Source organism: Ursus arctos, unplaced genomic scaffold (genome assembly GCF_023065955.2).
Source record: "Ursus arctos isolate Adak ecotype North America unplaced genomic scaffold, UrsArc2.0 scaffold_7, whole genome shotgun sequence".
NCBI classification, from domain to species: domain Eukaryota; kingdom Metazoa; phylum Chordata; class Mammalia; order Carnivora; family Ursidae; genus Ursus; species Ursus arctos.
In genome coordinates, this window is record NW_026623089.1 from 2,810,582 (window position 1) to 2,826,836 (window position 16,255).

General features: G+C 52.4%; 1 protein-coding gene across 5 annotated transcripts in view; it reads right to left on the bottom strand.

Annotated features, from left to right (window-relative positions):
• Window positions 1-1,173: 1,173 nt before the first annotated feature.
• Window positions 1,174-16,255, bottom strand: part of MGMT (O-6-methylguanine-DNA methyltransferase) — a 294,313-nt gene continuing 279,231 nt past the window's right edge. For all 5 annotated transcript variants that reach the window (XM_026494402.4, XM_057308350.1, XM_026494401.4 and 2 more), the window contains 2 exons: window positions 9,097-9,236; window positions 1,174-1,475 (listed from right to left, as the gene is read on the bottom strand). In XM_026494402.4, coding sequence (XP_026350187.1) covers window positions 1,266-1,475; window positions 9,097-9,236 — 350 coding nt within the window. In that variant the 3' untranslated portion in view covers window positions 1,174-1,265. The remainder of the gene's footprint in view (window positions 1,476-9,096; window positions 9,237-16,255) is intronic.

Genomic DNA, 16,255 nt, shown 5'->3' on the forward strand with positions numbered 1-16,255 from the left:
ACCGTCAGTTCCTGGAGAAAAGCATTTTCCTTATAGAATTTACAACACGACCACCTCCTCAGCCCCCAAATGCAAAGTGTGTCCCAGACCCCCACTCGTCTTCCCAACACGTCAGAAACCCAGGAATGAACCCCTCTGCTCTCCCACGGAGACACCAAGAGTGTGCCCATCACGGGCTGTATATCTGGCCCAGCGTTCAGTGACACGTACAAGCCACCTGAGCTTCGCGGCTGTTTACGTCGTCACAGGAACCCGACAAAAATACAGCTTTCTACTGCACAGCGGGGTGCGGTGTGTTCTCTCCATAGACCATAGGCTCTATTTTATTTACCCACATGCATACCTACAAGTTCCCCTTATGCTTTTCAGATAGTTAATTATAAAGCTAAAATGACAAAGGGTAATGAAGTGTCAGACCGAGGTCCTTGGTGGATGCTGGAAATACTCCGGACTGCCCCTGGGGACAGGAGCTGACCCACCTTCTTGTGTGACCTCTGACTTCGAGGCTGGTCTTGGGGTGCTGGCGAGGAGAGGTCAGCAAGCTTTGTCACCTTCTGTTCAGGGCACACGAAGGTCAACAGTGTCAGAAGGGCTGGGGCCCGAGGCAAGACCCCCATAAAGGAGCCATTGCGAACAAACCCACCTCAAAGAGCTATTTGTTTTCCCAACTCGCTCGGCCAGGCGGTTCTTTTCTATTCGGCTGATAGAACCCAAAATGGATGCATCCTGCCCTAGCTTTTCTGGCGGTAAGAAAAGCAAAGCTAGCAAACCTCCGTAAACATGACCTCCAGGCCGCCCCTTGCTTTCAGGGAAGCTTTTTAGAGTGGAAAACGCCAGCCTGGCAGCCTCAACAGCTGAGAGGACGGGGGAGCCGGGGTGTGGGCCGGGGAGGCCAGCTTCTCAGGGACACAAATGCGGCTTCAGCCCGCGACAGAACTCTCAGGGGCCGGGGCGCTGGCAGGAGCAGCCACTGGGCCCCGTGGGTGCTAGATGCTTCTGCCCTCCAGGACAGTTACCCTGGTGTCCGCCAGGCCCCCCGCTTTCTCACCGCTGCTCTAACAGACCTCAGAGACGGAACAGCAGCGTGAGGATACGCACTGTACGAACAAGGGCCGGTCTTCCGAACTCGCTCTGCTGTGAAATGTAAAAATGAGAGAGAACACACACTCCACATCCCTCAGGACACGTCCAGCTCCTTTAATACAGTGGCACCGCCACACACCCCACTTCCCACGTGTCGCTCAAAGACTGAGTCTGGCAAGTACTCAATTCCGGCCAGCACGCTGGGGGTCGGGGGTGTCAGCCTGCGCCCCGTGCCAGGTTCCAGCTGGATGGGACACCCCTGCATAGGTTGGCTTCCCGGACAGGCGGCCTTCGTGGGCCAGCAGCCACTCCTTCGTGGCCAGTCCTCCTGAGTAGTTGCCCATGGCTCCGCTGCTGCAGACCACTCGATGGCACGGGACGAGGATGGGTACCTGCAGAACAGGAAGCCAGCCACCATCAGTCTGGGTTCTGGGCCAACGCGGTCTCTTGGGGTCAAGGGCAAGGCCCCTGAGCACAAGTGACCTAGCAGGGGCTCAGCCACATGCAGGCCCCCAGCTGGCTGTCTGAGCGCTGCACACCCCTTGGTCTCTGAGGGTCTCGGTATGGGCCAAGGAGTGACACTGTGCCCCAAGGCAAATGTATGGCATATACCAGAGAATCCCCTTATACCAGGATCTGGGAGGAGAAAATTGCCTTTGGTAAGAAATTGATAATGTTTGCTTACCAAATTCAAAACTATATTTCCAAGTTATGGGATGGTATGCAAAATTCCCAAACACCTCTAGAAGTGACAGGAACCTTCAGGGAAGACCGTACTCATACAAGGCGTTGGCAAACCGGCTGCTACAGGCCCCCCTTTAGTTTGTAAATAAAGTTTTATTAGAGTATAGCCATACCATCTGTGGCTGCTTTTGAAAGCCTAAACTATTTACCGTCAGGCCCTTTATAGGAAAGGTTTGCTGACCCTGCTTCATGCGACGCAGTGCCCCGGGAGTGTCCGTCTCCCCTCATCAGTCCTGGGATACTTTGGGAAGCTGGAGAAGCTCCAGTCCTCATCTGTTCTCACCTGAGCGGCCACTGCTGCCACCACCCCACCCCTGGATACCACTCACCCCCACAATCCCTCAGGACTCCAGACCCAGGGCCACACCCGCCCTCACCCCTCCACCTGCCTCAAATAGCCTCTCACCTCCGGAGACAAACTGAGTGGTTAGGTGCTTGCCTTAGTCAACAGAATGGCTTCACTAAAAGCAAAGTCACCTTATGATGAAAACAAACCCAAACACAATCCTACAAGGAAAAGCCAACCGATGGTTAAAGGGATCCACTGCTGGGACCAGGGGCAGCCGTGTGTCACTGAGACGCACCAGGAAAAAAGTTAGGTGGGGCTCTGTGCACCTTGAGCCTTCACCAAACCCCACCACTCCGACTTACTGGCAGCTCAGCACGCTGTGACCCTGGTCCCAGGGGAAGCGCAGGCCGGCCCACGGACCCAAAGGAAGAGGGCCCAAACTGCAGGCAGGTCTCCCTAGTAGACACCGACTGCCCCAAGGACAGGACCCTCCCCCAGTGTCCCACAAGTTATTCTGCCCTTGCCTGGAGCCACCACAGCTCAGACCCGTGGGAGTCTCATACTCCACATCTAGTACTGGATGCCGGGCTCTCACGTGCTGCTCAAGGGGGGTCAGTCACGCGGGTGGGTCATTATTCCCACAGCCACACAGGCCAACAATCCCACCTCCTGGCACACTCCTGGCAGCCAATCCTGCCACAGGAGGAGACCTCTGCTCTCTCTAGGGTGGGAGGCCCCTTTTCAGCAGCTGTGCACAGGGGAATGCCTCGGTCCTCCTCCCATGGCCTGTGCCATACAGACGGCAGCTCCAAGGACACCCACTGGCAGAGCTGCTCAGTGTCTGTTCTCAGGATGGAGCCCACGGTGGAGCGTGGGCACGGTGGGCCTTGCCTTTGCTTTTGATTTCCACGTGGTGGGACGCCCACTGGTAGGAGGGACATGCCTGGCCTTCCCCACCTCCATCCTTTACCCCCTGCCCGAGGGGAGGAAGACTCACTGACCAGCCATCCCGGGAGGAAGGGATGAGAACGTCCAGCTCAGCACCCTGTGAGGTCCTGCAGGGGGGACCTGTCTGCCCCACAGCACAGATGCAGTCAGCAGGACCGACCCCTGCCGAGGCTGGTACCAGCACAGGGGGGTCTGATTCCAGGCGAAGTCCTGGGAAGCCCCCCATGGCCATACCACCTCTCTAGTGTAGCTTTGAATCCTAATAAAGCTAATGCCCTGATGTCCTTTATCCATTTCTTAGCTGGCCCAGAACACAGGAGGAAAGGAAAGGGATGGACAGCACGGAGTGGACAGGACTGTGTCTCGGGCTGTGGAGCTCCCTCCATGGGCAGCATACAGCACAGCAGGACGGCCCCACGCCTGGGCCACCAAATGCCAGGGTGCACGCGGCGTTCCCACTGCAGGGGCTCCGGGAGATGAATGGTCATTTTGCTTAAAGATCCCAACAAGCAGTTACTCAGAACCTGAGGGCTTCCCAGGAGGGAACGTGTGGTGGACTCTCAGCAGAGTTCAAGCCTCTGAGGAGAGGGCCTGCCCAGGAGCCCCAGCTAAATCAGCCCTCACTCCTCAGGGGCCCCGTGTTGCCTGGGGCGAGGGGCACAGGTGGTCAGTCACTGAAGGCTCAGGACGTGCTGGTGGCGGTTCTCATCATCGTGCGGCGTGCAGCGGCTTCGCCACCAAGACCGCAGCGGTCAGTGAGCACAACTACAGGAACTGCCTCAGCGCCGCAGACAGAGCGGGGCAGGACGAAGGGCACAGCTCCTCAGAACCCCCGGAAGGGACACAGGAGGTCCCGGGGGCCACTCAGCGCCCAGCAACCGTCCTGTCCCTGTCCCGCTGCACTCACCTACGGCTGCCGGGCTCCAAATGTCCTCTAAGGAAAACGGCCCCTGCTGCAGGGTCCCAGAAGGGGAGGGCTCCTCAGTCTCCCTTGACTGCAGCTCAACAGAGAGAAGATCCACGTCCCCTACCCCCGAGCTCCAACTCTAAAGACCCGAGCTGGACAAAGCGACCAGCCACCAGTCGGGTGAGTTTCTAGAAGAGTGGCTGAGCACACATGCCCGGGGGCTCTTCTCATGGTATCTGGCCGCCCTCTGGCCATCATCGTCTCAGCTCACCACACAAACCCACCCACCTGCCTGGAGTGTCCCCTCAGTGGGCCCTGAGCTGCACCTGTCCCTGGGCAGATGGCATGGTCCCCAGTTCCATCCCAGATGCAGCACTCAATAAGGCCACCGGGGAGAGCGTGCTCTGTGCCCGCTGTGGCCCATCACGCATCCCTGACAAGCTCCAGGCCAGGCACGGTCAGCCTCAGGTCACATTACATCGCTTGCCCAAGTTCTCGCGGCAGTTTAGAGGCAAAGACGGGATTCCAGCTCAACGGAGGCAGAAGCCGGCGCCCATACGTCTCGCTGTTCCACCAGCAGCCCGAGGGGGATCGCTGGGCACAGCCTGGAGTGCTGGCCAGCCCTGCAGGTCATCAGGCTTCGGTGGTGAGAACCTGACTGTTCCCACATCACACACATCCCGATTCTGACTGGAAGTTTGGGTTGCCATGGGAACGCATGCCGTCTCAGGGCAGCGTCAGGAAGAGCAGTGGCGTGGGGGTGGGGTGGGGAGTCTGGTTTCCTCTCAGTGTCGCTTCACAGACTGAGAGCAACACCACTGCCCCATCCCACAAGCAGCTTGCACTCCCCATCACCTTGGAAGGAGAAACAGACAATTTCAGAATGGAATATCGACTCTGACTGACGGTTTTGATCCGATACAATAGTTACATTAATAATTTCTCTGAGGACATGATCAGATAATACACACGACTTAAGCTTTGACTGATAAAGAGAGAAAGATTGAATTCAAGTTAGTCTCGCAAACATTTAGGCACCAATTCCATTTTCCTACCTAACAGCAGACGTCACGAGCGAGCTTTGGTTTCCCTGCCCCGCTCCCGGAGCTGTGGAATTGTAAGAGGCCGACTAGAAACTCCCCGGCCCTGCGTGTCCTGCGAAGGACGGCGATGCTGACCGCCCCGGCCAGGCTGCACCCTGTGCGCACAGCGATGGGGAGCAGGGGACTCACCAAAGACGCACTGTTTTCTCTACGAGAAACAGGGACCACTGCTCTGTTTGTGTTAATTTTGGTGGCAGATTCAGACTACTAAAATAACGAACGAAAGCTGCCAAAATTTATTTGGGCCCTAAGGACATCTCAAAGGATCTGTACCCTCCTACACCCTCTCCTTTAAAGCCCTGTGCTGCATAAAATGTAATTTTTATCAATAACCAAGCAGCTCATAATATCACAGCTGCATTGAAATCTTCATGCTGTGCAATCTAATTCACCCAATGCGTGAATCCATCACTTACACGGACCCTTTCTCAAATGCTATAAAACTTCCAAACCCATAGATTTGTCTCCAACAAAAATAACACGAAGGGGCCTTTCAATCAATAATGGAATCCCTCTGATTCTGGTGCCGGCTGAATATTTTCTCCAACTTCGCCTTTGTTCTCGTGGTAGTAGCCCACAAGGGAAAGCGCTTGTTTTCACTCGCGGCCTCATCAATACCTAAATCCTGGTGAGCAAGTGACACGGAGAAGCTGTAATCAATAGCTCCCTGTGCGTTTTTTCTTCTGGTCAAATGGTTCAGCCCCACTGACAGCCCTGACACTTAGAACATGATGCTAAATCTTTATCAACAGCCATCCGGGTGACTGGCAGAACGAGACTCGGGGGGTCATTAGCGCTCACGGCAATCTGTGAGTAAACTCACTCCTCAGGAATGCGTTTGTTTAGAAGAAAGTGGGGAAACTCTCTGTGCCGCGTATCGATCGCCTTTGAACTGCATTTAGCAAATTCTGAGGAGGGGAAGGGTGCTTCTGCGGGGGGCGCCCACGCGGCGTCTGCCACCCGATCTAACAGGAAACCGACCCTCCTCCGTGGTGGGTGGGAGCGCGCACCTTCCGGAAGCCTGCCGAACCGGCTCACCCGGGCCAGCAAGTCCTCTGTGGAAAACTTGGAAGAATCACGGGCCGAGGACGGGAGAAGACCCCCCGCAACCCCCAGGGGCAGCCGTGCCTTCCGCGGGCGGGGAGAGGACCCCACGCCCGCAGCCAAGGCCGTGAGGCGAACCCGCACGTGCTCCCGTCTACTGCGAGCCCGCCCAGGAATTAACGCGCGGCGAGCCTCGTGCGCCCGGAGACATGCCAAGCCCGTTCGTCGCCCTCCTTCCGGAAACGCACAACCGCTCTCTTCGGCCCGAGCAGAGAGGCGACCGGCGAGCGCGCCTCCACATGCTCTGCCGTGCTGGAGCTGCGGGGGGGGGGGGGGGGGGGGGGGCTGCCGGCGCCAAGGAAACGGGGCGCCCACGTGGGTCGTCCACGTCGGTCGTGGCCCCTTTCCCCCGCAGGTTCCTGGGTCGCCTCTTGGGTGCTCCGTGGTCCATTCCAAGGAGGTGTTAAACCAACCTGAGGGGAGCCCTTCGAGGCCTGCGGGGCTCCCTGGGAGGCCGAGGGAAGTTCTCCTTGCAGGAGCACCTCCGGCAGGTCTAGCGCCGCGATGGGAGGCGCCGCTCCGGTCCTGCAGCCGCCAGCGTCTCGGCCACCACCTCGGGCCGAGGGGCCGGGCACGAGTTGACACATGGACGGCCCCGAGGGCTCGCCCCCAGCCTGGCTGCTGTTGGCACAGGACGGCACCAAGAAGAGGGGTCAGGAGCCTGCTCGGTCCTCCCGCCTGGGGTCCTCATGGCCCTTCTCCAGTTGGGCACGAGACAGGGAAGTCAATACGTGGACTTTATGGACATTAGAGTTTTAAGCCTTGTGAGATCCGATTTTATAAATTTCCGTGACTGGGGCCATATTTGAACAGAGACATTCATAGAGATTAATAGCAGGAGGAGAGAGTCATGCTGCTTGTCGAACAATAAATGTTTCTGAATATTGCCACAAGCGTGATCGCTGAACAGTGCCGGCGTCTCCACCGCAGAGAGTGAGAAACTGCTGTCAGCACACAAGGCAGGTGAGGGGCCGCCACTGTCTGCACGCCTGCTGGTAGCGCGTTTGCAGAACACCAGACGGGAGGTGTGCACCTGGCGGGGGGATCGGCACCCCCGCCTGCAGCACACGGTGGGAACTGAATCTCACCTCCGTGAGTGAGAAGAGTGACCCAGTCTCCACAAAGGGCACGAGGAGTAGACACCTGGCCTGAAGTAGGGACGAAGATCTGGGACAGAGGGAGGATTCGCACAGGACACAGCGACTGTGGGATGCGGAAGGCCAGGCAGAAACCTGTTAGCTTCCAGAGCGCTTCTCACAAGGCATGACAGGGAGCCGTGTCTTGCACAGTCCCAGCCATCGTTCTAGCCTGGGCAAAGTCCAGCTGCTCAACACCTGGGAGAGGACGTGGCCCTCCCAAGGAATGAAGCGGTTCAAACTTCATCAGGAAACGTAAAAAAAATCACACTGGAATCTGATTCAGAGTCACGCCGCATGCAGGGTAAACCCGGGCACTTGGTGCGTGGCAGTGACGACCCGGAGGACATGGCGGGCCACCCTGCACTGAAAACACAACCACTGAGAAACAGAACACTGGCCGAGCTCGCGAGCCACTGTCGCTGGGGTCGCGGGGCGCCGAGAGGCGCAGGATGGGCATGACCGGTCGTCCACATCACACACTGCTCCGGACCGTCGGGGATATCTCAATACAGCAGAGAACTCTCCAGATTAGATACACAAGACAGTGCGATCCCCTACGAACCTGCCGGGGCCACTTCTTAGACAAAAACAAGGCAGTCTGTAAACGCCGTCTCTCAGAGACGCCGGGGCTCGGCCCTTAGGCAGCTGGGAGCGAGCGGCAAGGGCAGCAGGCCGGGCTGTGCGAACGCTGCCTCCCCCCGGTGAAGAGGGATGAAAATGACTCTAAAAATATACAGCAAAGCTACAGCAATTTTCCAAAAAGTGAGGTCTATCTGATCTAGTAATTTCCTATCCCAGGACATGACGGTCCTAGGTCCTCCTCCTGATAGGATGGCAGGCTTCTATGCCATCATAGACTCTCCCACGGCTCCAGGGGGCAAAGGTCACGGAGGTGTTAGCAGCCCGGCCAGGCACTGGATGGGGCTAACGAGAACAGGAATATTCCGGGTCTCACTCGGCTGTGCACGGTCCCCCAGTGGACCTGGCTGCTCTGTGGACAGGGGGCACTATGGCCTCTTCCCCCGCTCACGTGGACTTGCTTTCTGAGACAGGTTGGCCTGCGGTCCACGCGAGAGTGTGTCCTCTGTCCTGCTGGGGACGACAGGCGCGTGGCCACCCCACGGTGAGTCAGGCTTTGCCTGGAGTGAACCTCCCTTTCTGCAAAATCTGAACACAAAGGCACAGGAGGGATAAGGACACAAAAGGGCTTGGGGATGGAGCCACCCCTTGGGGAAGACACACCCAAACGCGGTGAATCACCCCCGTGCATGCCAGTGTCAGATTTCCAGCCTCCCTAGGGGTCAGGCACCCTGGTATGTGTCTCCTTCCAGAACGATGACCCACACGGGCAGCCTGTCTGCTTTGTTTCTGGCTGTAGTCCTGGCCCGTGGAAGAGCGTCTGGCACCCGCAAGGCACCCCATACACCCAGTTACTGGATGAATGAATGCCCGGGTGCCACTTTCTCCAGGCTCCGTCCTCCTCGGTCGTGCCTCTGACAAGGGGTTCCTGTGGTTCCAACAGCCATAGAGGGGGTGCTTTTTGTGAGAGCTTTCTGATCACCCTCATCAAAGATGGGGGCAGGGGCGCAGACCTACCAGTGCTGCCCATGCCTGTTTGGGGAGGGGGGACATCACAAGTGCTTCCTCTCCTCCCCATCCAGCGCTGCTCCGGCTGCCTGGAGGACACCCTTACCTCACGCGGCCCGCGGCCCCCAAGTGCAGCGCCAAGGCCCACCCACCCACCGTGGCCAAGCTGACATCTTGCTGACCGCCACTTACAGGATTGCTCCTCATCGCTCCGCCCACTGCCCGTGCTGCTTTGGGGTTGCCTGCCAGGGCTGCTAGTTGCTGGTAAGAAACCGTGTCTCCAAATTTCACAGCCTCCAGCAGCTTCCACAACACCTGTGCGGTGAATGAATCTGAAAGGCAGAACACAGAGTGACATGAGGTGGACCAACGGCCCCCACAACTCCGACGTAAAGGGCTGCCAGTCCCGCACAGGAAACTCAGCCACATAAATAGAGGTGCTACTCTCAGTTAAAGCACGGCCTTCACACACGGTCCCTTCAGCTGGTCCCTGGCACCACGCGGGCTGGCCCCTTCGCAGGTATCCCACAACCGTGCACCCCAGACCTGCAGCTTCCTCTCATCTTCCCCTGGTTCCACCCAGGGCTGCGTGAGGCTCTCTCTTCCAGGACCTGCGTCTGTCAATGCGTAAGCAGCTCAGTTAATAAGCACAGAAGGCCCTGTCTGCCTACTGACTTCAGAACCTCTTACACCGCTGGTTGATTTCCAACTTCAGTTGGGACACAGAAGGAGAAAGGAGCCACGGGCTGGGCTGTGAGTTTATGCTAGCTGTCCACATCCTGCATCAAGCAGGCTCAGAGTGCCAGACACCACGGTCCATGGGGCTGGCGGTGACCTTGGCTCCAGGCATCTGTAATGAACAGGGCTGCAAAATAAAATAACCTTATTCCCATTTTAATTGACTAACCCCATCAAATTGCATTTGCTCTTCGTCCCGCCGCAGGAATGAACAGGTGAATGCATGAGAACGTTCTCTCCCTCTGCCGTCAGGTTTTAGAGTGGCTTCCCGGGGATGTGGAGGGGGCTGGTCTGAATCGATACCTATTGTCTTTCCAAAGGGAACACATGGCTCAGGAGCACTGGACACGGAGCCACGTCCCCCACGGCGGGGGCACCAAGCCCTCCGGGGGCGGGAGTTCCCGGGGGCAACAACAAAGGGAAGGCTTCCCCGGGCAGCAGCGGCGTTCCAGAGTGTGTCCATAATAGCACTGATTACACTCGGTGCCAAGCTGGCAAAGTGCGATTTGGTTCTTAAAGGAAACACACCCTTACATGCGTGTTAAATAATAAAAATCACTTCTTAACGGAAGGGAATGATAATCACTTCACTGGAAAAAAAAATCTGTTTAGTCTTTATTATAACATTAAGCAAATTAAACATCAGCATAATCCAGGTGATACTAGAACAGGGTCATCAAAGAAATTAACTTTGTTGTTCATTAATTTACATGGATTAGTAGAGGGCAAAAAGATAGCAAATGTGCTCTCGTTTTTTATGATATAATTTCAAACTGTACACCATTTGTGGCAGGAGGTGACTTTGGGGTTAATCAGACTGATTTGTCCTTTTAATTGCTTTCTATTCAAAGAAAATTCATTAGATAATGTTCTCTTCAAAATTCATGAATCAATTTAACTGAAGAAACCACATTAACAGCTTTGGGTTCATTAGCACATGCAGTTGTGTTACCGGCTGATTGCTCGGAGGGTTTCCTTAGGCAAACACACTCTGTTTACTGTGATTTCTTCAGAGCGGGTTCTGAAATCAAACTGTTAATCATTATCATTGTTGCTGCTGTTGTTATGCCTCACTTAAAAACAAACAAACAGAAACACAAACAAAAAGAGGAAGAAAAAAGAAGGCAGGCTGCCTGGTGATGGGGAGGAGGTGGTGACTTGGGGAGGAAGCGATTTCGGGGCGCTGGTCTTGGAGAAGCAGCTGGGAGAGCGGCCGTGGTGGAGACTGTGCAGGAGGCAGAGGCCCGGTTCCTGCCTTTCTGGGAGAGCGCGGAGTGGGGGTTTGTTTCTGTGATGCCGCGGGATTTCCAGGAGAGCCTGGAACGTTACCAGACCTGGAGGGCTAGGGTGAGAGGTGTGTGTGCGAGCTCGCCTGGGGCAGAGACGCTCCTGGGAAGCCGGGGTGCCCCTCCCGCGCCAGCCCCGACAAGCACCAGGATCACAGGCCACAGCACCCAGCACCTCCCTTCCCAGACATAAAAGTGTCGTATATTAAAACAACCGTATGTCTGTACACGAGCACAGAGTTTATCAAACATTTGCAGCTTCACTGTCAATTTTTCATGGGAAATAATTTCTCACCTTGTCCATACCGTGCAACATATTAGGAAAAATAGCTTGAAGAATGCAATATTTAGCAATCAAGCACATCGTTTTATAAATGTATCTGAAAACTCAATTTCACCCTGTAGGGAGCAAATGCATTAATTAGTTTGAGCAGCTCGCAGCGACAGTGCCTTTAACCCTAACCTGCACAGAATCGGAGGGTGACACTGCTCTCCTTTCGAGGAGGGGCTGACGCTCTCAGTTGTTAAGTGTCATTCTAAAATGCAGTAAAACCTGCTCACAATAATTAACATACATGGATGTGGAAAATAGATCTTCTGGAGGTTGAAGTGTCCATTAAGTCCTTAGCGCTGGACCATCATTTCAGGTGGCCCAAAAGGCAGCCAGTAGAGGGTGATGGCTCTCTCCCATTCACGGCCCTCTCCAGGGAGCAGGCGTGACCCCAGAGCCGTGCGGAGCGGCCTCTGTACGCCACATTCACCCTCTCCTCCCCATCCTCTCTCCTGCCTCCCCCAGCCTCGGAGGATGGCCACTGGGCTGTTATGCGGTGGGGCCAAGCTCAGCCCTGCTGGAGGCCGACTGGCTGCTTAGAGCTCCCTTACCTTAAGGACACAGCCGTTTTCATCTCCGTGCAGGTGGCCACTTACACATTCCCACCATGAACACCCAACCCAAGACTGCTTTCTACATCCTCTCTAGGTGGACTGTAGGTCATCAGCCTCCCACAGGGGCTGATGAGGTGATTTTCTTTTCTTTTTTTTTTTTGGGGGGGGTCCTCAAAACTTTTTTTTTTTATAATGATTTTTTATTATATTATGTTAGTCACCATACAGTACATCCCCGGTTTCCGATGTAAGGCTCGATGATTCATTAGTTGCGTATAACACCCAGTGCACCATGCAATACGTGCCCTCCTTACTACCCATCACCGGCCTATCCCATTCCCCCACCCCCCTCCCCTCTGAGGCCCTCAGTTTGTTTCTCAGACTCCATAGTCTCTCATGCTTCATTCCCCCTTCTGATTACCCCCCCTTTCTTTATCCCTTTCTTCCCCTACCGATCTTCCTAGTTCTTATGTTCCATAGATGAGAGAAATCATATGATAGTTGTCTTTCTCTGCTTGACTTATTTCACTTAGCATTATCTCCTCCAGTGCCGCCCATGTTGTAGCAAATGTTGAGAACTCGTTCTTTCTGATAGCTGAGTAATATTCCATTGTATATATGGACCACAGCTTCTTAATCCAGTCATCTGTTGAAGGGCATCTCGTCTCCTTCCACGATTTAGCTATTGTGGACATTGCTGCTATGAACATTGGGGTACATATGGCCCTTCTCTTCACTACGTCTGTATCTTTGGGGTAAACACCCAGTAGTGCAATGGCTGGGTCATAGGGTAGCTCAATTTTTAACTTTTTAAGGGACCTCCACACTGTTTTCCAGAGTGGCTGTACCAACTTGCATTCCCACCAACAATGTAGGAGGGATCCCCTTTCTCCACATCCTCTCCAACAATTGTTGTTTCCTGCCTTGTCAATTTTTGCCATTCTAACTGGCGTAAGGTGGTATCTCAGTGTGGTTTTGATTTGAATTTCCTTGATGGCTAATGATTTTGAACATTTTTTCATGTGTCTGTTAGCCATTTGTATGTCTTCATTGGAAAAGTGTCTGTTCATATCTTCTGTCCATTTTTTGATTTGTTTATTTGTTTCTCGTGTATTGAGTTTGAGAAGTTCTTTGTAGATCTTGGATACCAGTCCTTTATCTGTAGTGTCATTTGCAAATATATTCTCCCATTCCGTGGGCTGCCTCTTAGTTTTTCTGACTGTTTCCTTGGCTGTGCAGAAACTTTTAATCTTGATGAAGTCCCATAAATTCATTTTATCTTTTGTTTCTCTTGCCTTTGTTTCATGTATCATGAAAAAGGTTGCTTTGGCCGATGTCGTAGAGGTTGCTGCCTATGTTCTCCTCTAGAATTTTGATGGATTCCTGTCTCACATCGAGGTCTTTCATCCATTTGGAGTTTATTTTTGTGTATGGTGTGAGATAGTGGTCAAGTTTCATTCTTTTGCATGAGGCTGTCCAATTTTCCCAGCACCATTTATTGAAGAGACTGTCTTTTTCCCACCGGATGTTTTTTCCTGCTTTATCAAATATTAGTTGCCCAAAGAGCTGAGGGTCCATTTCTGGGCTCTCTATTCTGTTCCATTGGTCTATGTGTCTGTTTTTGTGCCAGTACCATGCTGTCTTTGTGATCACAGCTTTGTAGTACAGCTCGAAATCCGGCATTGTGATGCCCCCAGCTTTGTTTTCCTTTTCAACAGTTCCTTGGAGATTCGGGGCCTTTTCTGGTTCCATACAAATTTAAGGACTATTTGTTCCAGTTCTTTGAAAAATGTCATCGGTATTTTGATCGGGATAGCATTGAAAGTGTAGATTGCTCTGGGTAGCATGGACATTTTAACTATGTTAATTCTTCCGATCCATGAGCATGGAATATCTTTCCATCTTTTTATGTCTTCCTCAATGTCTTTCAAGAGTGATTTATAGTTTCTAGAATATAGGTCCTTTACGTCCCTGGTTAAGTTAATTCCAAGGTAACGTATGGTTTTTGGTGCTATTGTAAATGGGATGGATTCCCCAATTTCTCTTTCTTCAGTCTCGTTATTCGTGTACAGAAATGCAACTGATTTCTGAGCATTGATTTTGTATCCCGCCACATTACTGAATTGCTCTATAACTTCTAATAGTTTGGGAGTGGCTTCTTTTGGGTTTTCCATATAGAGTATCATGTCATCTGCGAAGAGAGACATTTTGACTTCTTCTTTGCCGATTTGAATACCTTTGATCCCTTTTTGTTGTCTGATTGCTGTTGCAAGGACTTCTAGTACTATGTTGAATAATAGTGGCGAGAGTGGGCATCCTTGTCGTGTTCCTGATCTTAAGGGAAAGGCTTCCAGCTTTTCCCCATTGAGAATAATATTTGCAGTAGGCTTTTCATAGATGGCTTTTATGAGATTGAGAAATGTACCTTCTATTCCTACACTCTGAAGGGTTTTAATCAGGAAAGGATGCTGTATTTTGTCAAATGCTTTTTCGGCATCGATTGAGAGGATCATATGGTTCCTGAGTCTTTTCTTGTTGATATGATGTATCACGCTGATTGATTTGCGAATATTGAACCACGCTTGCATCCCAGGTATGAATCCCACTTGATCGTGATGGATAATCCTTTTAATGAACTGTTGGATTCTATTAGCAAGTACCTTGTTGAGGATTTTGGCGTCCATATTCATTAGGGAAATCGGTCTGTAATTCTCCTTTTTGAGGGGGTCTTTGCCTGGTTTGGGGATCAAGGTAATATTGGCCTCATAGAATGAGTTTGGTAGCTTTCCTTCTGTTTCTATTTTTTGAAATAGCTTTAGGAGAATAGGTATTATTTCTTCTTTGAATGTTTGGTAGAATTCCCCAGGAAAACCGTCCGGGCCTGGAGTTTTGTTATTTGGAAGGTTGTTTATCACTGACTCAATTTCTTCATAATTAATTGGCCTGTTTAAGAAATCAATTTCTTCCTGTTTCAATCTTGGTAGTTTATAGGTTTCCAGGAAGGATTCCATCTCTTCCAGATTGCTTAGTTTATTGGCATATAGCTGTTGATAAAAATTTCTAATAATCCTTCCAATTTCAATGGTGTTCGTCGTGACCTCTCCTTTTTCATTCATAATTTTAATAATCTGGGTCCTTTTTCTTTTCTTTTGGATAAGTCTTGCCAGTGGTCTGTCAATTTTATTGATTCTCTCAAAGAACCAGCTTCTAGTCCTGTTGATCTGCTCTACTGTACTTCTGGTTTCTGCTTGATTGATTTCAGCTCTAATTTTGGTCAACTGCTTCCTCGTGTGTGGATTAGGCCTGTCCCTCTGTTGCTGTTCCAGCTTCTTGAGGTGAGAATATAAAAACTGCATTTTAGATTTTTCTATTCTTTTGAGTGAGGCTTGGATGGCTATGTATTTCCCCCTTAGGACTGCCTTTGCAGTATCCCATAGGTTTTGGACTGTTGTATTTTCATTCTCATTGGTCTCCATAAATTGTTTAATTTGATTTTTGATTTCCTGGTTTATCGAGTCATTCCTGAGCAGGATGGTTCTTAGTCTCCAAGTGTTTGAGTTTCTTCCAAATTTTTCCTTGTGGTTGAGTTCCAATTTCAGAGCGTTGTGGTCTGAGAATATGCAGGGGATAATTTCAATCTTTTGGTATCGGCTGAGACCTGTTTTGTGTCCCAGAACATGGTCTATTCTTGAGAATGTTCCATGGGCATTAGAATAGAATGAGTATTCTTTGGTTCTGGGGTGTAGTGTTCTATAAATATCTATGAGGTCCAAGTCTGATGAGGTGATTTTCTAACACTGGCCATGGAAGATGTCATTCTACGTCATGGACACCAGGGTTTTATGGGAGCTCTTCTCACACTAGTTGTGGGAGTCGAGATCAGGGAGCCTTCACTGGTGCACCCGGACTGACAGAGCCAAGTGTGGCTCTGATAAGGGAGCCCTCAGATACCAACTCCACATGCTGAATGGGAGGAACTGACCAGGGGCCGGTGTCTTCCTTCCCCTGGGCCTCTGCCTACTCCCCAGTGACAAACACCGTTGTGAGAGCTCCCTGGACAGACATGTCCCATACCCCACGAAACACTGCCAAGCTTGAGCACAGATGGTCAATGGCAGGGCTGGGCCTGGAGACCAATTCTCTTTAAAACCAAGTCGGAGACTCAGCCACCTCTTCTCCGGTGAGGGAGAGGACCACGCTTTCAAGTTCTTGAGGGCAGAATCACTCTTTCAAGGTGACCTTTGTTGCAGGGTGCAGTTTCCGACAGAGGGCCGTCTTTCAGCTGCCCAGGCCATGGGGCTCTCTACCACCAGGCTGCAGCTAGCTGGCACACTCAGGTGCACATGCACAGGTGTGCCTGGAGCCCACAAAAGGCTGGCTGCCCCCTGGGCCCTTCCAGCCGAGTGTCTCAGCAGCTATCCTGCACCGGGCAGGGCGCTGCC